The 21,541-nt window shown below is 35.4% G+C and overlaps 1 protein-coding gene across 1 annotated transcript in view; it reads right to left on the reverse strand.

Annotated features, from left to right (window-relative positions):
* Nucleotides 1-2,721: 2,721 nt before the first annotated feature.
* The window catches only part of SI (sucrase-isomaltase), a 110,563-nt gene continuing 91,743 nt past the window's right edge, over nt 2,722-21,541 (reverse strand). Inside the window, exons 38-47 of the mRNA XM_069083660.1 lie at nt 18,650-18,684; nt 18,439-18,555; nt 13,608-13,756; nt 9,241-9,325; nt 9,102-9,158; nt 8,218-8,342; nt 5,488-5,576; nt 4,311-4,360; nt 3,840-4,007; nt 2,722-2,876 (exon numbers count right to left, since the gene is read on the reverse strand). Coding sequence (XP_068939761.1) covers nt 2,805-2,876; nt 3,840-4,007; nt 4,311-4,360; nt 5,488-5,576; nt 8,218-8,342; nt 9,102-9,158; nt 9,241-9,325; nt 13,608-13,756; nt 18,439-18,555; nt 18,650-18,684 — 947 coding nt within the window. The 3' untranslated portion in view covers nt 2,722-2,804. The remainder of the gene's footprint in view (nt 2,877-3,839; nt 4,008-4,310; nt 4,361-5,487; nt 5,577-8,217; nt 8,343-9,101; nt 9,159-9,240; nt 9,326-13,607; nt 13,757-18,438; nt 18,556-18,649; nt 18,685-21,541) is intronic.

Here is a 21,541-nt window from a genome sequence, read left to right on the forward strand (position 1 = left end):
GATTTATGAAGATTTTTCCTCAGAACAACTCTTTAACATAGGAAATATAAAAATTAATTCACCAATTTTAAAATGTGTCAACATAGATCCACAGACATAAAGTGACTTGTGATAATCCCAAGGCTATTTAACTTTAAATTAAATTTTAAATTAATTTTAAATTAAATATTAAATAATATTTAATTCAGAAACTGAATTAAAAACTTGGTCTCTTCTAGTTCCAATACCAACACTTTTCCACTAGTTCAACCTTTTCCTTCCTTAATTTCCTCTTTTCCTTTCTTTCTTTCTTTCTCTTTCTTTTTTTCATTCTTTCTCTTTCTTTCTTTCCTTCCTTCCATCTTTCCTTCCTTCCTTCTTCCTTACTTCCTTCCTTCCTTCCTTTCTTTCTTTCTTTCTTTCTTTCTTTCTTTCTTTCTTTCTTTCTTTCTTTCTTTCTTTCTTTCTTTCTTTCTTTCTTTCTTTCTTTCTTTCTTTCTTTCTTTCTTTCCTAACTTCTTTCTTCCTTTCTTACTTTCTTTCCTTCCTTCCTTTTTTCATTCCTTCTTTCTTTCTTTTTCTTTCTTTCTTTCTTTCTTCCTTTCTTTCCTCCCTTCTTTCCTCCCTTCTTTCTTTCTTCCTTTCTTTCTTTCTTTCCTTCCTTCCTTCCTTTTTTCATTCCTTCTTTCTTTCTTTTTCTTTCTTTCTTTCTTTCTTTCTTTCTTTCTTTCTCTTTCTTTCCTTCTTTCTTTCCTTCTTTCTCACTTTCTTTCTCTCTTTCCCTCTCTCTTTCTTTCCTTCTTTCTCTCTTCCTTTCTCTCTCTTTCTTCCTTCCTTTCTTCCTTCCTTCCTTCCTTCCTTCCTTTCTTTCTTTCTTTCTTTCTTCCTTTCTCTCTCTCTCTCTCTTTCTTTCTTCTTTCTTTCTTTCTTTCTTTCTTTCTTTCTTTCTTTCTTTCTTTCTTTCTTTCTTTCTTTCTTTCTTTCTTTCTTTCTTTCTTTCTTTCTTTCTTTCTTTCTTTCTTTCTTTCTTTCTTTCTTTCTTTCTCCATCTCTCCCTTCCTTCCTCTCCTCCTTCTTCATCTTCCTTGCTCCCATGATCCTTTTGAAAGAAGCACTGATATTCATTCTGCCTACTTTCTTCAGGGCTACACATCAAAGTAACCTTTCAGAGACGTCCTGCCTGTATTGCCAGGGACTGAAACCCTAATTCTTCTCTATTACTGAACATTATTTCTCCCAGCTGTGAACTCTGACATAATAAATATCTCACTATAAACTTATGGACCTTAAAAGGCATCTCATTTACCTCCCTCCTTTATTCTTCACTTAAGAATGAGGAGAACTGTGTACTCAATGAGAATTCATCCTTCTGAGAGGATGTGCTTTCTTCAGTGGGGCATATTAGGACCTTTTAGTACAACATCAGAGAAATTCTTTTTATTAACAGAAAGCATAGATATTAAGCACTGAAAACATGCTACATAGTATGTACTATGAAGGGAAATGAATGCAGACACAGAGACTCCACTTTAGAATGCCTACTTCTCTTAAGGTGGTAATTCACTCTGATATTTAAATGTTAAGGAGGGACAGGGCTATTTTTCACCTAGTCAGTATCACTGTGAAGCTGTAGAAGGGTATGGAATGTGAAAGTCAGTCAGATTTTGAAAGAATCCCAAATTCAATGAGGCAACCAATAAGATCCTCGCAGTCTGACAGGTTTGTATGACCCTTCTCTGTGTTCATCTCCTTAAGAGTCCCCTAACAATCAGTCCATTGATCAACAAACAGCCTGATTTGTAATGTGCCAGGCAGTGTGGTAAGTTCTGGAGATGCAAAGATGAAAGTAACATATTCCTTGTCCTCAAGGAGGTTACATTCTTGAAGGGTATACACTTTGTGTATATATAAGTCTAGAAAAAATAGCAATAAGTACTTAGTTCAAAATATTTCTGAGAAAGGAGAGAATCATCATTGAATGGGTTCACTAGGGAGAATGACCACTATTTCACCTTTTAAAAATTGATGTACAACGTTGATCCATCTCTAAGATTTTGGTATTTCTCTTGTGTTTTGCAATAGATAGGGACCCAACTCTGACCTCTTGTTTCTCCCATTGACAATTCCTGGGCATTCATGAGGGATAGGTGTTATAATGGGAAAATGAATGACTCGGAATGGTGAATCATTGCGTTTGAATCTTGACTCAGATACTTGATAGCTGTATGACTTTGGACAAATGATGAAACCTCTCAGCCTAAATTTCCTCATGGGTATAATACTAGCACTTATCTCACAGGGCTGTTGTGAAAAATAAAAATGAAATAATATTTGTAAGGTGCTTTGTAAATTTTCAAGGGCTACAAACAATAATTATATTTAAATATGAAAAACAACTTGGTATAGTAGATTAGAGCAGGAGTCTGGAATAGCCAAGAAAGCTAAATATCATTTTTTAACTTCCATTTGGCTAATTTCAATTGACATGTTTATTTATTAATTGGCAGTCATCTCTGAGAGCCTTCAAGGGGAATTAAACATAATTTCATGGTATCCCTGAAATCTTCATATATATATATGTGTATGTGTGTGTGTGTGTGTGTGTGTGTAACAATATAGGCTTCTAGGTCTTTTTTTTTCAATTAGAATAGTAATTTAAAAAAAATGAGAGACTCACAGGAATTAATTTCCTTTCAATATATTTAAAATATTTCATTATCTTACATAGAGGGAAAAAACAAGTTTATAAGATGAAATTAGAAACATTAATTGAAACTGTAGTAGATTGATTCTTTCCTTTGAAAACCGAAGTTGGCATTTGGTTCTCATGTCGTCCAGGAAATCTCTATATTATTCCCCAAGATGACACCTTTGTCCTCAAGATTAATTTCTAATATCTAGTAGGGTTAAAGAAAATATACAATTTTAATATTCATTCAGAACTTTACATTCCTAAGTTGTCATGATGAGCAGTATCATCAAAATATATAAATGTCACTTTTTGAGGGAACATAATTTGTTAGAGCTGGAAGGGGCATTAATAATCTTCTTATCCAATCCCTTCTTATTATAGATGAGGAAAGAAAATAGCAGGGAGGAAGAGACTTGCCTAATTTCACAAAGGTAGTTAGTAAGAAAAACAGAAGAAAAAAAGAACAAAGAAGACAATAAAGGTTCCCTCCAGTTCTAAGAACATGATTTCATCTATGTTTGAAAATTTCCCATAGGAATGAGAAGTGAGGGAAAGGAGAGTGATTTGACATGCATGCTAATATATGAGACACTAACATTCTATCAGGAAGCACATTCTGATTATTGATGCTTTCTCCATTGTTCCAGAATCATGAACCTTGATGCCACTACTTTCCTTTGCAGCCAATTATAATTTGAAGATAACTTTATAAAAAAAGTTTTTCCTTTCATAGAACCAAAATGTTCCACTCTGTCATTTGTTTCTTTTCCTCCTAGTTCTATGCTTTGGGGACAAGAAGAAATTTAAACCCTCTTCCATATAAAACCTTCAAATAATTAAAGAAAAGCTAACTAGTCTGCATTACTCTCAGGAAAATTTTTTTGGAGAGGACTGATCACTTAAAGCAACCCTAGTATTAGCCCTTCCTTCTCAAATGCTATTCCCAGCAACAAACTATTGTTTTGGAAAAAGAAAGAAAGATGAAAAGAGGAGGAAAAGGTGTGGAATGTAATGAGAGGGGAAAGGAGAGGAAGAAGAATTAAGAGGGGAGAAAATGAAAAAAGGAATACTATTTTTCATCCAAATTTACTTCTCTAATTCTGGGGAATACACAAAAAGTAGGTTTAAAGGAATGTATATGTAATAGGAATCTTCATTCAGATCTTACCCCATTGGCTGCATCTTGGCTAAAGTTGAGGTTTTGATTTTGCCCATTGTATTTAAGTTGAACACTTGAAACTGACGTCTTCTCTTTGCCCCATACTTTGACATACCCAAGTCTCAGTTCACTGTTGTTTGAATACCCATTATGTAAAGTAGTAGTTGTCAGAGTATTCTGAAAAATTGGAGAAGTTGATATTTAAGTCATAACAGTTTTATCATGTGCTGGGCACCCATCATGTAAAGAACAGCTAAACGCGCTCGAGTATATATACAAAACACTAGAGTTATAAGTCACCAGTATGGGTTAACTAGAAAAGGGGTACATTGATCTGTTCTATAACCATTGGAGTTTATATTAGGGTTATTTATAACTTGAAAAAAAGTGCCTTTGCTATAGCAGAATTCTGTGAAAATAGAATTTTTCCTCCAAACTCATGGAAACAATATTTAAAAGGAGTTTTAGAGTGATCCTTACCTGATTTAACTGAAACTGTACTGAGAGATATTGACCATTTTCATAAGTATCTATTAAAACAAAAACAGAGAGAAAACATTTTTTAAAGAAAAACATCAAAGAATATCAAAGTATTTTGCCATGGGGCACAGTGAATAGCGAACTGGCTCTTAAGTCAGGAGGACCTTAGTTCAAATCCAACCTCAGACTCTTACTAGCTGTAACCTTGGGCAAGTCATTTAACCCCAATTGCCCAAAAAAGATTTTGCCACACCCCCCTCAGGAATTATTTCAAATAGTTAAAGATCCACATGGACACAATTCTGTAGCAAAGCATAGTGTATAAGATGTTGGACTTAGGAATTAAGGGGAAAAAACTCTGTGAATCTCAGTGCTAATGCTTGCTAACTGTATGATTATGGCAAACACTTAACTTCTCTTAGACATAGTTTCTTCATCTATAAAATGAGGATAACAGACCTGGAGTACCTACCACCATGAGGTTGTTGTGGGGCTCAAAAAATGCAAAAACAGTGTCAAAAACCTTACAAAATTTCAAGTGCTAAATAAGCATGAGCTGTTATTCTCTTCGAGGTTATTTACATGTTTCTTGCATATTCATGAGAAGTAGAATAATGGAAATCATTACATTGAGCTATTACTGCTTGAATGAAATAATAAACTCAATCTGAACAAAACAGACTCTACCACAAATCACATGTATGTGTATATGCATGTGCATTGTATGAGTATTGAATGGGTATTGTGTATATGTAGTATGTTGCATGCATGTATATATACATACAAATGGTGTATGTGTGTATGAAGGTGAGAGCCTCACTTTTTCTCTTGATAGCATTACATGTCTCACAAAGCTCAATCCCTACGTGTGCATCAGTTGTTCTGGACTACGTTATCTACATGATGACTTTTGGTGATAATGGCCTCCTTGTGACACTTCCTCTCTCCAGCACACACAAGGTTGGTTAAAGAAGGTGGTTTCTGGTAGGGCCCCATTGTGGTACCAGCTAGCACAGTCGCCTCATGCTGAAGCTCCCCTAATAGCCTGCCACCTGAGACATAGCTATACTGAGCTGAAAGGCTAAGAAACAAGGGAAGAGGAGGAGGGGAATAATCAATGCTCTAACAATATTGGAGAGATTATGGCCCTACTATTCAGTGGCAAAGTTGAACTCACCAATGCTGTCTCCATCATCCCAGAACAATGAACCTTGTGCCATCTGGTTATCATCCACAGCAACAATGAGTCCCATGAAATTATTTCGACTGTAAGAAAGATATTTTCAGAATGATCAATTATAGTTACTTCACAGAAAGTTATAAATGAAAAATTTTGCTATACAAAACATCTAAACAAGGAAATATATTTATGTCATCTCCTGCTGTATCCCATATCTAATGAATCATCAGGGTTTTTTTTAGAAATAAGGATACTAGGGGTGCCTAGGTGGCACAGTGAGTAAAGTGCCGGCCCCTGAGTCAGGAGGACACAGGATCGGTTCTGGCCTCAGACGCTTAACACACACACACACGCACCCACACACACACACACACCCACCCACACACACACACACACACACAAACTAGCCGTGTAAACTTGGGCAAGTTACTTAACCCCAATTTCCCTCCAAAAGGCAAAATACATACATACATACATACATACATACATACATACATACATGAATAAATAAATAAATAAACAAATAAATAAATGAATAAGGATACTGATTAGTAAAGCCTGGGTTCAATCTGAGGAATGACTGTTGTGTACAAATACAAGCAAATAAAAAAAATTACTATGGTATAGATCAAAGGAAAAATAAGTGGTGGCATTATTACATGTCCATTCTTGTCTTTTGCCCAATTATCCTCTCTTCATGCTAGCCCTCTCCTCCAAATCATATTATGAATTTTGATGTTGATGTTAAATGTGCACAGAAGATGGAAAGGCGTGTGTTTTTCAATAAGCAGAAAATGATTATTAGGGAGAAAAAGTGTCAGAGGTGTATATGAAAATGATAATGCTGAAGCAGTTCGTGATGACGACAATAATAAAGAACACTGATAGGCTTTAAGTTTTGCACGTGCTTTGCAGTGGCTGTTTCATTTTCTCTTCTCAGCAGCCCTGTGAGGGTAAGGAGGGTTATATGAAAATTATAGACTAATTTGATCTTGAAAACTCTTAAATGTGTCTCAATTGGTATTGGCTCTGAAACATACTAAAAGGAAATAAGGTAGAAGAAGACTGGATAAGTAGGAAGATATTCCATTACCAAAACATGACTGAATTTGATTTCCATGTATGCCCTGATCACAACTAATAGTATGATAAAAATTCTATATGTAAAACTAATTGTTTAATGTTTTAGTTTTTAAAAATGGATAAATATGAGATGAAGAATTCCCTCAAGTCAATGTGATTCTTAGATGGAAATAGGGCATGAACCCAAGGATCCGCATACTTTACCCCTTATTATGGTCTTCCCTCTTTTCACACAACCAACACCTTGGCACAGGCCCCTTTCACTATTCACTTGGATTACTGCAACAACCTCCCAACATATCTCCTTGCCTCTGGCTTTTCCCCAATGCAACCCTTCCTCTACTCAGTTGCCAAAGTGGTTTTCCTTTGCAGGTTTGATTATGTATGTGTATGTATGTGTGTATATGTGTACACACCTGTATGTATATGTACATATATGTGTGTATGCACATATACTTGTGTGTTTATGTATCATGGTTGTATACATACATATACATGTATATGTGTGCATATACACACATTTGTGTGAATATATATACATATTTATTTATGTGTATAGAGAAATAGATATAGATATAGATATGGATATGGATAGGGTTAGATATGTGTATTTACACACACACATATATATGTATATATATATATATATATATATCACATAATTGTTCATACATTTTTGCTTCTCCAGTTACAATGTGACCTCCTTGAGTACAGGAGAGATGTTTTTGCTTTCCTTAGTATCTCCAGAGCCTAGAAACATCCTGTCACATAATAATGTTTTATAAATCTCATTAACAAGGTGATTAGAGAGGCAAACAACAAGTTATGAACAGGTCATGCTCTAAAAGTTCATTTCTTAGTCAATTATCTAGAACTTACAATCCATTTTTTTTTCCTATAAAAACTACTGCAGGATACCACAAGTGTTCATTTGACCAGAAATGCACCTGACTTCTAGAACTTATAATACTTACCTAAAAATGTTATAAAAACCCTACTAATGCTTTTGATATCATCTTTAGGAGAAGATGTTTCTATTCTAAACTTGCAATTTCAAGAAGGAAAAGGAGGGACTCTAACCCCCTCTTCTTCTTGAACCAGAAGTCTAATGGAAACTTCCAGAAGTTCTTGGTCTTGGACAAGAAAAGAACTGATGGTCAAATGGAGACAGAATGTAATGGGAGAAGTGATGGTTTGGGATTTTATGGAGTAGTGGCATCAGGGAAATCTTGTCCTTGCAAGTGGCACTTGTTGCATCATTTGGCAGTAGATGGTAGCAAGGGGGTGGCAATCAATCATGAAGTAATGACCCAGGGAGGTGGCGAGTCAGATGTTGAACAACAATGGCTAGAAATGAATAATTTAGAGAGGCCAAGAGATGATGATGGTAGGAAAGCAAAGAGGAGACTCTGTTCTCTTGTAGATGGGGAGTTCTCAGCTGTGGTGGCCCTTCATAAATCAAGAAAGTTCAGAAGTAAAGTGTTGTTCATAAGCAAGAAACTCAGTGTATGTTCTGTTACAATTAGAGTACATAAAGAATCCCATATCTATTTTAGAACTAGAGATTCCTGTTTTAACATTAGACATCTAATCATTGGTCATCACAGATCTCAAATCCAGCATTTCTCATTTCACTTTTCTTACCTATAAAAGGTAGTCTGGGCAGGCTCCTGACAAGGAAGAATAAGACCACCCCGGACATGGAGGTTGATTTTATCCAGAGGAGTGTCCAAGTTTGTATATTGCTTCCTAATTCCGATATCATGACCCTAAAAAGAGGAGATTGAGGTAAAATATTAGGAAGAAGAACCAGAAACATAGAGAATGCAGGAAACTATCACAAATGAAAAAAAGTATTTTTACATAAAAATAAATTTAAATTTAAAATAAACATATCTTCAAAGAACATTTAATACTTTAGAACAAAATCTTCCATTTTAAACCGAGGAAGAAAGCAATTGAATATTTTCTAAGCACCTCGAAAAGTAGTCTCAATCTATGCGTGAATAACAAGAATAGTAAGTTGAATTAATAAAGAACTTTAAGTCTTACAAAGTACTTATCTCACTAGCTTCCAGGACCTAGCACAGTATTCTGTATATAATTAAGGGATTTATCTTATGTTTTAGCCTTACTTAGATTTGTGGACTTCACTTGCAGAAAAAAAAGCAGTGGGGATTTTCCAGCCATAGATATTTTTTCTAGCACTATAAGGTGATTTTCTTCCCTCTTAAGATGATTACTTAACTCCATTTAATGTTATCTGATATAATGTGGTCTACTATGGTTTCAGTGTTTCCTTATGAAATCAAGGCAATGGTTAGATTAAAAAGAAAAACCAAAGAAGGACCACCATCACCACACTAACATTGCTTTCTATGCAAGTTAGTTTCCAGAATATTTGCAAACTTGAACCTATATGCTAGGAATGTTTAAGCTTATTTGTATTAGGATGTTCCTTTCGTATGGCTACACTAGAAGCTTTCTAAAGCGGATTTTGAAAGCGAAACACATTCTTCATCTCTTACCGTGTGGTAATCAAACCAGCGGGCATCTGGCATATATACTGATAAATTTCTGATAACCTAAAGATTAAAAACAGAATATCATCACACACAATTCAGTTTTAAATAGTCATCAAATAAAGAGTGATATTTCTGTACCTACCGGCTCCATAACTGGGCTGACCAAAAAGCCTGAGCCCCAAAGAAACTGCTTGAAAATGGACCAGGTTTCCTGATCATCAAAGAACCTTGAAAGAACAAACATAGAACCAGTAATTAGACATATGTTTGCAGTGAATTAAGAGAATTCATAGAAATTATAGCTGAAAGGAACATACTGTATTTGACAGATCATTGATAATTGATAAGTGCATATTCAAATACAAAATAAAGAAGCACACAATGTACAGTACATACATAATTTGAAATGAAAATTGCACAATAACTATCCAAAGACAAAGAAGTTGACAGTGATGTCTTCATGAGTGCATTAACTCATTCTTCTTTTTCCAAAGTCGACAATGACTTTTTTTAAATGACTAAGTCTAAGACTTTTTTTTTCAGTCCTTATCCTTCTTGAACCCTCTGCAACTCTATGAATGTTGATCACCCTCTTTTCCTTCTATGTCCCAGATTTTTGTGACTTTGCTTTTTGTTCTTTTCCTGTCTACCCACTCTTCTGTCTCCTCCAGGCCATCACTGCTACTAACTGTAGGGATCCCTGAAGGATCATCTCTCGTCCCTCTTCTCTTCTTCTGCTCTATCATTTCACTTAGTGACTTCATACGTCCTCTAGAGATGACTCATAGACCATTTTATTCGGCCACAACTTGTTTCCTGACATCTAATCTCACATCTTCAAGTGTCTATTAAATATCTGAAATGTGATATCCTATTGCACAAGCCCAAAGCCAAGCTCACTATTTTTCTCCAAAACTTCATTGTCTTTTCCTAATTTTGCTATTATTGTTGAGGGTAAGACCATCCTCTCAGTCACCCCATTTTGCATCTTTGACATCATTCTTTTTTATCCCCCAGATACAATTATTTTCAAACCCCTATCATTGGTACCTTTGTGATATCTTTTTTTTTATTCTCCCTTCTCTTTTTTGACACTACCACAACCCTCAGATAGGCCCTCCTCATTTCACATCTGAATTACTATAATAGCCTTTGAGATGAACACTATTCCTGAAATCTTTCTTGACCCCAGTCCTTCTTCCACTTAGATGCCAAAGAGATCCTCCCAAAGTATACATCTGTCCATATCACTGTTTACCCTTCTGCCACTCCAGTGATACCCTTTTACTTCCAGGATTAAATATAAAATCATCTATTTGTATCTTAAATCTCCACCTAACCTAGCCCCTTCCTACCTTCTCAGTATTCTAATATCTTATTACACTCCTTGGACTCTGTAATGTAATAACACTGGCCTCTTTGGTATTCCTTACTTAGACACTTCATTTTCCAATGGCAAGCACTTTATTAACTCTCCTCTGGACTAGAATTATCTATATCCTGTCCTCCACATCATTGCTTTCGTAAGTTCCTTCAAATCTTAGCCAAAATCTTAACTTCTACAAAAAACTTCTCCTGTCCTTTTTAATGCTAGTGCCTTCCCTCTGAGATTACCTCCCATTGAGCCCGTGTATAGATCGTCTTTGTAGATAACTGCTTGCATGCTCCCCATTAGCCTATTACTTCCTTGAGATCGAGTCCCTTTTTTGCCTTTGTGGCCCCAGTCTTTAGCACAGTTCCTGGTATAGAGTAAGGATTTACAATATACTTTTCAGCTGCCTGCCTTCCCATATGCAGAAAACTGTCATTCATTCAAAATCAACTGAAGTATCAGTACAATTTATAAGAGGATTGTGAATAAGATAGATTACCTCTCTGACACCCAAATAAATAATGTATTTAAGAAGTTTTACAATCTTTAAAGTACTCTATGACTTTAGTTTACAGTAGTATTGTAGTATATGTCTATAAAAACAATGACAATGAGGGGGAGGAAGAGGATGACTAAAGAAGCTAATACTTATATAATGTTTCAGTATTTGGGAAAAAAATATTGTACATATCAACTTTGATCCTTATGAGAACTTGGTCAGTTAGGCACTCCAGATAGTATGCCCATATTATAGATGTGGAAACTGAAGCTACAATTTTGAAAGCCAATTTTTCTCATTTCAAGTCCAATACTCTTTATGATACATTGTATCACATTTTTTTTTCATTAAAAACTGCTATAATTTTGTATAGTCATAAGGTAAAGTTTTGTGCTTTGGAGTTTTTTTTTTAATTTGGGAAAGTAATAAAATTGTAAAGGCTAAACTAATAAAGCTGAGGGGATGCTATTGGAGAAGCAGTTTCTAAGTTATTATGGTAATGAGGATTAGACTGGAAAGGATAAGAAGGGGGAAGGACAGAATTTGTTCTTTGCATTATAATCATCAATTATTGCTACCACTAGAACTTGTCTCTTGCTATCTCGTTATAAATACAATAGGTTATACCACTTGAGGGAGATGGGTGGACACTGTGGATTGTATATTGGACTTAGAGCCAGAAGACCTGACTTCAAAGTTCTAAACTTATTGGTCATATTAAGGCAAGCAAGGGACTTGACATCTTCAAACTTGATCTCGTCATTAAAATGGGGATAATAATATATGTACTACTCTCTTTATCCTGTTGTTTTAGGCAAGGTACTTTGGCATGATGCAATTTAAAAGTGTGATCTATTGTTACGGATTGTCCCAATAAGCATGAGGTGAATGATATCAATTTTATTGTCTCCATTTTACAAATGAGAAAACTTAGATTCAGAAACATTGTCTGCCCGAAAGAAGAATATTCTGCTGGAAGGAAACATTATATACACATATAAGTAAATATGAAATACATTCAAAGTGAATACATAGCAACTGGGGGCAGGGAGCAGCTAGAGGCAGAGTACTAACCCCAGAGGACTTCAAAATAAAGGCTGAACTTACAAGAATAAAGGAAATTTTTGAATTGAAAGCTGTTGCGTTGTTTGTTTTAACAGAGTTTGTAAGGAAAACTGTGCGCTACAATTAGGTGAAGAATTAAATAATACCTGTTTCACCTACCAAACCCATTGTGGGAAATGACAATTCATCTGTAAAACCTACAATTTCAGCTATGTTAGCCATTAAAACCAAATACGCTAAAAAACAACCCAGAACAACACCATTAGTTTGTTGCGAGGATTTTCTTTTCTTTCATTTTTTTAAGAGAGTTAGTTAGAGAAAAGAAAATAAATTGTCTTCTCCTTGCCAAGGAAAACCTTTCCTTCCACATTCATGAGTTAGTCCATCCTATCTCATCTTCTTCAGCATATTCCTCACTCAATTACCTCACATTCTCACTTCTCTTTAATCCCTCCTTCTCTACTTTCTGCTTCCATACTGCTTCAAGCTTGCCAATAGCTCCTCAGTCCTCAAAAAATGCTCATTTGATCCATCCATACCCAGTCACTACCATCTACTGTCTCTTCACCCTGTCCTGGATGGAATCATTGACAAAGCAGATTATAATTGGCTCTACCACTTCTTTTCCTCTCTCTCTCATCTTAATTTCTGCAATATTGCTTCCAACTTCGTCACTGAATCAACACTTCTTTCTCCAGCATTAAGAATGAGCTCTTAATTGCCAAATTGAAAACCTGACCTCCCTACAATCTTTCATCACTCCTTGATACTCCCTTCTCTCTACGTTTTTATGACTTCATTATCTTTTTTCATCCAGGTCACATCCAATAACTGTGGATAGCCTTCAAAGCTTTCTCCTGGGCCCTCTTTTTTTTTGTCCTTCAATACTATGAGTTTTTATGATCTCATCAACTCCCATTGGCTCAATTATCATCCCTAGGCAGATGATTTTCAGATCTGCTTGTTGAGTTTTAACCTTTCTGCTGACTTACACTGTCACATTTCTAACTTCCTACTGAACATCTCAAACTGCAGCTACTTAGATATCATAAACTCAACATGTCTAAACCTGGACACAATTGTCTAGAGCCAAGATGGTAGAGTAAGGAGTAAATTACCATAATTCTTCCATATTCACCCACAAATAACCATAAAATGCCACCCTCAAACAAATCCTTTATCAGCAAAACCAACAAAAAGAAAAAGTGAAACAACATTTTAACCAAAAAATAAAAAAGTTGAAGATCAGCAGAAAGGTATATTATCACGATGGAAAACTATTGCACTATAAGAAATAATGAGCCAGATGCTCTCATAAAAACCTGGAGAGCCTTACATGAACTGATGCAAAAATGAAATGAGTATTACCAGGAGAATATTGTACATAGTAACAGCAATATTGTAAGATGATCAACTGTGTCTAGATTATTTAATATACTTCAAAATATTTTTCAAGATATAATTAAAAACCCTCTTTCAAAGGTCATAATTGAAGATGTTAGAGGATGCAAAGAAGTTAAATAATGAAAACTCACTCTACAAGTAAGTATATTTGTGCTTCATTTGTACTTACTCATGGAGGAGAGGACGGATGACGGTACCACCATTAGCATGAACATCGTGCATTAGTGTGTAGAAATGGGGCAGTAGAGTGTATCTGATATTAAGAACATTCCTGGACATGTTTACAAAAGCTTCATCCCAAGAAACAGGATCTTGTCTCTGAATAAGTTGAAATACACATTAGTATAATGACGTTATACTGCCCTCCCCTAATCGCAACAATCATAATCACATAAAAGATATATTGTGTGCTTCTTGATGGCAAGCTTCTTTCCCTCAAAAAGGTTGTTCATTTTTTTTCCTTTCATTCCTAATGCCTACCACCAAGTCACGTATATAGAAGGCACTTTATCCTTTTTGGTGAGCTAATGTAAATAAATAAACAAACAAATAAAAAATAAACAGATAAATCCACTGACAATGTATCATTTACAGATACAAAAATGAATCTGCTGAATTCTATCATTTCTCCAATTCCATCTACATTACTAAATTTATCATATGGCCAATATCATTGAGATATCAGGCATTTCTTTAATGAGCTTATATTTCCATGGTTAATATGTCAGTTGAAGTGGTAGGGTCATACACCTAGATTTTAGATAAGGGAAAAAAAATGTAAGGATTCAAAAAAGTATCTGTGGTCACATAGGCAGGATCCCTACAGGCAAAAACTTCAGTAAAGCCCTTATTTTGTGGGATCATGGCCTTAAAGGTCATGTAGTTCAGTGTCTTCATTTTGCAGAAGAGGAAACTGAGGGTATGGGGAGCTGGGATTTAAACCTAGGTCCTCTTGGCAAATACAACACATTTCTTTCCACTGCACGTTTCTACTTCACGTATGTCTTGAAGGTTTTCAAAGTGATATTATAACATCACGACAACCCTTAGTGTTGTGAGCTAGTGTCACTGCATCACTATACACCCACTTTTCCTGGTACATTTATTATCATCTTATTAAAACATTCCATTTTTGTGGAGAAGAGAATCAAGGACACAGATTTAGAGACAGAAGTACTGTGTAAATTGTCTTGTCTAACCTTCTTATGTAGATCTCAGTGGACAGAGCTCTGGATCTGGACTTAGGAAGACCTGAGTTCGAATCTAACAGTAGACCTTACTAGCTATATGACTATGAGTATGTCATTTAATATCTCTATGCCTCACTTTCTTGATAGTTATCAAATGGATATAATCATATTATCTTGCAGGACTGTTGGGAGGATAAAGTGAGGTAATGTTTGTAAAGCACTTGTCATGGGGTCTGGAATATACATACTAGAGAAAAGCTACGTATTGATTTCTTATTGTTGTTATTATCGGTATTATTATTATTATTAGGTGGAAGAGGATGAAGGCTTAAAGCTAAAGGAAAAGGAGAAGAAAGAGAAATGGAGGTGGAGTTGGAGGAGGAGGAAGAAAAGAAGAAGGTGAAAGGAAAAAGAGAGTTAGAGATAGAGGAGGAGGAGGAGAAAGGGGAAGAAAGGAAGGAAATGGGAACTCAAAGAGGTTTATTAACGAGGCTTTGAACCCAGACAATATGAGTCAGTTCTCCATTATTTCTTCTGTTCTAGCCTATTCTTTCTAACCCAAGAGCAATTAAAAAGAATCAACAGGGAAGAGAAGAAGCTAAGAATTATTAGGCTTGCTAAAGATGCCCAGAAAGTCAGATCCTTATTAGTCATATCTAGCACTTATACATGATATCATTGGACAGGTAACAGGTCCATGACGAAGGTATAATGATGATTTTATTCTCAGTTTACAGATGAGGAAACAGAGGCCTAGAGAAGTCAGGTGACTTTGCCACGGTCATACAGGTAGCGAGTATCAAGGGTGAGATTTGAATGTGAGGGTTTCTGACTCAAGGTCTAACATCTAAAACCTGATTGAGAGCTGTACACCCAAGGATAACCAACCCGCTCTGACCAAATCAAACGTTAGGGATGGCAAGGCATTCAAAATTATTAAAGGATGCTCACTTATGCTTTGTTCCACAAAGCCTGGCTAAATCACTCTGATTCAAAAAGAATTAGGGTTTTTCTTTTTTTTTTTGCCTGTTTAAACCTTGGCTTTATATTCTGGTTTCAAATGAAAGTTTTGGACCCTTTTAAAAGGGAGTTTGAGGGGCAGCTAGGTGGCACAGTGAATAGTCACCAGCCCTGGAGTCAAGAGGAAATGAGTTCAAATCTGGCCTCAGACACTTAACACTTACTAGCTGTGTGACCTTGGGCAAGTCATTTAACACAAATTGCCCTGCATTCCCCCCTCCAAAAGACAAAAAAAAATATATGGGTGGGGGGGATTGATTCTGACTGATTATGGATCTTTATATTTGTTCTGTTTCCATTTGGGGGAAAGAAGCAAACAAAAAAAAAAGATTTTCTCCAGATTTTTCACTAGTACCTAGAAATTGAAATATCTTGTCTTGCAGATAGAGCGAAATGATCCAGGAAAGAAAAGCATAATCATTGTGATAGGGACATCTTTCCTTTCTCTTTTCAGAGACAGGAAGCTTCAACCTTTCATAATAGATTTCTAAAGTCACAGGGCAATGGTACTAGAAAAGTAGGATTTAAAGAAGAAGCCCTGAATGAAATCTTAATATCTATCATGATTGATAACTAAATGCCTCCATAAAAATCAGGGCACCTCTCAGAGCCTCTAGTTTCTCATATGGAAAATGGAGATAATGCAATTCACATAGTTCATCAATTTAGAACTAGGAAGCGTCCATCTCATCCAATCCCTTCATTTTTCCACTAGGAAAAAGGAAATTTAGGAAGGTTAATGAGTCCACTCTTCATGTACTGACCTCCCTATTTTGTTTTGTTTTGTTTTTTCAACTTCATAGAACAAGATGCCCTTCCCAGGTTAAGGTCATAGCCTTTAATCATAATTATCACCCTGCTTCTAACTCAAGCCTTGATTGACACCACCTCCTATCCAACTCCTCCCAATGTGTTCCTTTTTAGAGCCCAGAAGTTCTGGGCTCCCTTCAGTCTATATCTGCTGCCCTGCCTGTTTTTATTTTTTTTTTGGAGGGGGGGGAGGTGTGTTGTTTTTTTCCAGCCCCATGAACAAAATACCCCCATGTCAGGTAACCCCAGTGGTTTTCCTTCTTTACTTTTCCTCTCACTTTCTTGCCTCCTTTATTTGTACAGTTCCCCGCCCCCGCCCCCCATTAGATTGTAAAATCCCTGAGGGTAGGGATTATCTTTCTTTCATTAATTGCTTCTCTCCTGCTTAGTACAGTGCCTGGCACATATTAAGGACTTAATACATGTTTATTGGATTTGAAAATGATTTGCTAAGGGTCAGAGTCAATGCCAAGTGTGGAACTTGAACCCCTTTTTAAAATTTATTTTCTAATTTTATTTATTTATTCATTCATCTATTTACTTGTTTGTTTATTTATTTATTTATTTATTGTTTATTTGCTGAATGTGTCTATTAGATGTCATAGTTTGTCTTTCATTCCCAAAGAGGACCATGACATGAGAGAGCTGATTTCATGACTTGCAAGTGAAATGAATTTAAGAGTAAGGGGACTCTGGAGGAGAAAATGAGGCTGGTGACTTTGGACAGCCCTCCCTCACTCAAATCAACATCAGTTGTAAGTCATGGCATCAGCTCCCTGATGTCATGGTCCTCTTTGAGAATGAGGGGCAAAGGAAAATAACAAAGAGGGAGGACTGTGCAAAGTCACCAGTTTCACTTCCTCCTCCAGAGCCATCTAGTCCGAATAGCAAAATACAGATCAGAATAATTAGAGATAATCCAGGACACAGTGGGAGACCTTGTTTTTTTAAGCCAAGGTCTTTTCCAGATCTCAGTTTGACTGAAGCAATATCCATTCAATGATGAAGGCTGGTAAGAAATGAGGTGAAGAATAGTCTCTTTTACCTAGTTAAAACAAAAAAAAATCAATCTGAGATGGGAAGACCCTCAGGGTTTAAGGCCAAAATGGAACCAGTTGCTATTTACATACACTCTGAGTCTTGAGGGCCCAAACAGTGACCAAGTGGGATTTGGTCTATTCTTGGTCAATTAATGAAAGCCAGAGAGACCTGGGTTTAAGGCATGTCCCTTAAGAAAGAAATCTAACCTTTCAATCCCTATTACCTACACCAAGTCTAAATAGAAGCAGGGTAACATAGGAGCTAGAGTGTTAGCCCTGATGTCAGAAAAAAACTAAATTCAAATTCCATCTCTGATACATAGTAGCTATGTGACCATGGGAACATCATCATCTTTGGACAATTTCTTCATCTGTGAAATGTGAACAAAAATGCCTATAGTACCTGTATTGAAGAGTTTGTAACAATAAAACAAGAAGGATCAGAATAGGGATAGAAAGTGGACCTGTCACTTCAATGGCTACATAATCTCAAGAAATGACAATCCCTCTACAAATTCAGGTCTTGATCTTCTCTTGAATTTATAATCATAGAACACCAAAAGGTTTAAGGACTTGGCCAGGGTCACACAAATAGCATGTGTAAAAGGGGGGAATAAATGAGATAAGGTATAAAAATATGAGGTATTCTATATAAAATATTGTTACAGGTATGCTGTGAAATCACTTTGCAATGGTATCATGTATAGACTATAACCAAAGTTTTTGTTTTTGTATTTTTGTAAAGTCATAAGGTTTTCTATGCTGCCATTCATTGAATCGCCCATTTATCAGATTAACTCTGCTATTCATTTGGCATTAAGTGTTCTTGGTTAAAGCCATTTTCCCTACAAAGGGATTTTACAGACCCAATTAAGAAAGCTGGATGGAATGAAGTGTTGCTGATATCTGTCTGGAAAACCTGAATGTAACAACTACATACCCGAGTATTTGCAATGTTGTGATTTCTAGAAAATGGGTAAAATGATCCAAGCTGCATCCACCGGGTACACAACTCATATTCTGAATTGTTGAAGAAGCCACAGATGTCAGCACCAGTCTGTAACATATTGTCATTTTTAATTCAATGTCAAATTCAGTTCATTTAAAAAACTGTGCCAAAACAAGAACATTAGTAAAATAATGATGCTTACATAGGATATGCCAAACAGGCTAAACTCCATCATACCTAAAACAGAGAAAAATCGCTTTAATAAACTATAAATTATTCCGGCATTTTATTATTGCTTTATTTTTCATTCTATTACCAGCACAACAATAGTAACAAGAAGTGGTAGTAGTAGCAGCAGCAAGCAGTGCAGTGGTGTACTGAAAAGAGTGGTTGTGGTGTTTGTGATGGTGATAGTAGCAGCTTTGGGGATGTCCAGTAATATCACATTTGAGTGTCACGAAATCCCTGTGAGGCAGGTACAGAAAGGATATATGTGTATAGCATATAGTAGTCACTAAACAAGTACTTGATGATTTGGTATTATTTCCTCTTTCTGAGGAAACAGCAGTTAGGAGGGATGCCACAGTTAGTGCTAGAAGTGAAACCCAACTCTTTATCTTCCTGACCGACTGTAAATCCAATCCTCCATGTAAATATGTCCACTGACAGATCACTTAAATTCTACTAAACATATAAATCTCTATATAAATATTTACATATTATATTACATATATGTATATATAAATGCATAAAATTCTATTAAATATATAAATCAATCAACAATATTATTTATTTTGTGCAATAGTTTTATATTTTTCTCATAGCATTTAAATGTCCATGAAAATAATATCTATCTTGTGAGAGTTAATAATGAGAAACATAAATATTTGGGTTCCATGTAACATGATAGGATATTAGACTATATTTCAGCTTTATTGACATTGCTGTTAGAGAAAAAAAATGAAGGTGTATATTCAAAGTTGTACTCTTTCAAAATGAAGAGGTTTTACTGCATTTAAATATGGAACTCGCATTTGTGTAAACAGTTCTGACAACTACTTGAATAACTTTATTAAGAACAATGATATTTCGTTAAAATTGAATTAATATAATATTGCAGATTTCTTGTTGAAAAATTCTTTTAAACTTGTAAATTTTTTTGCCTGCATCCTTCTATCCATCACTAGGAAAAATTAAAGAATTTCTCTTTAAAACAGTAAGAGTCAGGAGCAGCTAGGTGGTGCAGTGAGTAGAGCATGAGCCCTAGAGTCAGGAGGACCTGAGTTCAAAATCGACCTCATACATTTAACACAAAACTAGCCATGTGACCCTGGGCAATTCGCTTAACCCCAATTCGCCCTCCAAAAAAAAAAAAGCAAAAAAAAAAGGGTGGGGGACATAGAACCACTATGAAGAAAAGGGCAGTAATTGTAGAAGTCTGTTTATATGAGAAATAAGAAAAAAAGTGTATTTCATAGTACTGCAGTTGTACTTTTACATATTTTGATTTGGAGAATTCTACAGGGGTGACTAGGTGGTGCAGTGAATAGAGCACTGACCCTAGAGTCAGGAGGACCTGAGTTCAAATCCATCCTCAAACACTTAACACAAAACTAGCCATGTGAATTTGGGCAAGTCACTTAACCCCAACTGCCCTACCTTCCCCTCTCCAAAAAAAGCAAAATAAATAAATAAATAAAATTTTAAAATAGATTTTAAAAAAGAATTCTGCAAATTAAAATAATATATATCTATTCATATATCTTCATGCTATTTCTGACAACACAAAAAGGGTGTTCATTTTTTATCTTTGTACATCTGAATCCTGGCCCATAATAAAGGATTGCTAACTGAGACAGCATGAAGACCTGACTTGTAAAGACCTGACTTTAAATCTTGCTTCCTTTGTTGGCTTCCAGCAGGACCTCAAGTAAGCCACCTAAATTCTGTATATCTCATTTTCCTCATTAGTAAATTGAGTGGTGAGGGAAGAACTAGATTCCCTTTGCAGAATCTTTCATATCCATTCTTATAATTCTGTGAATGAGTGTTCACCCAATGATTTGGAATATATTTTGGTCATTAATTTAGTTTTTCGATATATCTAAATTAAAAAACATTACCACTCCACCTTAAATATTTTATGTTTCAGCTTTTCCTTATATAGATTTGCTTGTTATGTCACACAGTAATTCAAAATGATTTTTTTTAATACTTTGTTATATTTCACCATGACTAATGATTTCAAGGAAGAAAATTCAAACTATCTGTTCCTCTATCTATTCTAAGGAGCTATCTGGCAGGAATTCTAATGCCAGAATTCCAACATAACTCTGGCCTTGACCTCTTCCTTGACTAATAAATGCAATGCTATTGTTAATCCAAAACCTTATAGATGGCCAATACAGGCAATCTTAAAATGGGATTTGAAAAAGTCTGGCTGACAGATCCATAATGGCTTATTACTGGGACATTGACAATAGGAAATGGTTTCTATGTTCTTCTAGGAAGGAAGCTTTCCTGGTTATTCTTTTCAAAGATAAAGTATTGGTGTGAATGGAGAACTGTTCTAATTTCCAATTTCATTGCTTATTTTTCTCTAATATAAAGTCTTATAAACTTTTCCTTCCATGTAGTACTGAAACTCTGCTATCTAGCACTACGACACTTTTGTAAATTATAGTTTTTTACATTACAAAATTTTAATATCAGTACTTCTATTTCTAATTTACCACAGCAAAGTATGTGAAAACAATCTATAACTGTCAATACAGTAATTATTAGTAGATTTTATATGTGCATACAGAAACTGCATGTATTGAAAATGCAAATAAAAAATATTAGTTTTTTTGTTTGTTTGTTTGTTTATGGAGATTCCTGCAAAGAAACCCCATTTCATTATAAATATCCTGATCTACATTTAGTGAAACATGATTATTCCTTCTTCCCTTCCTTCTCCATTCTTTTTCCTTCCTTCATTCCCTCTTTCCTTCTTTCCTAGTTTACATCTACTTTTCTTCCTGCCTGTCTTCCTTTCTTACTTTCTGTTTCTTTCTTTCTTTCTTTCTTTCTTTCTTTCTTTCTTTCTTTCTTT

This window comes from Petaurus breviceps, unplaced genomic scaffold (genome assembly GCF_028583685.1).
Source record: "Petaurus breviceps papuanus isolate PSGF00001 unplaced genomic scaffold, PetGlider_PUasm1.0 173, whole genome shotgun sequence".
Lineage (NCBI taxonomy): Eukaryota > Metazoa > Chordata > Mammalia > Diprotodontia > Petauridae > Petaurus > Petaurus breviceps.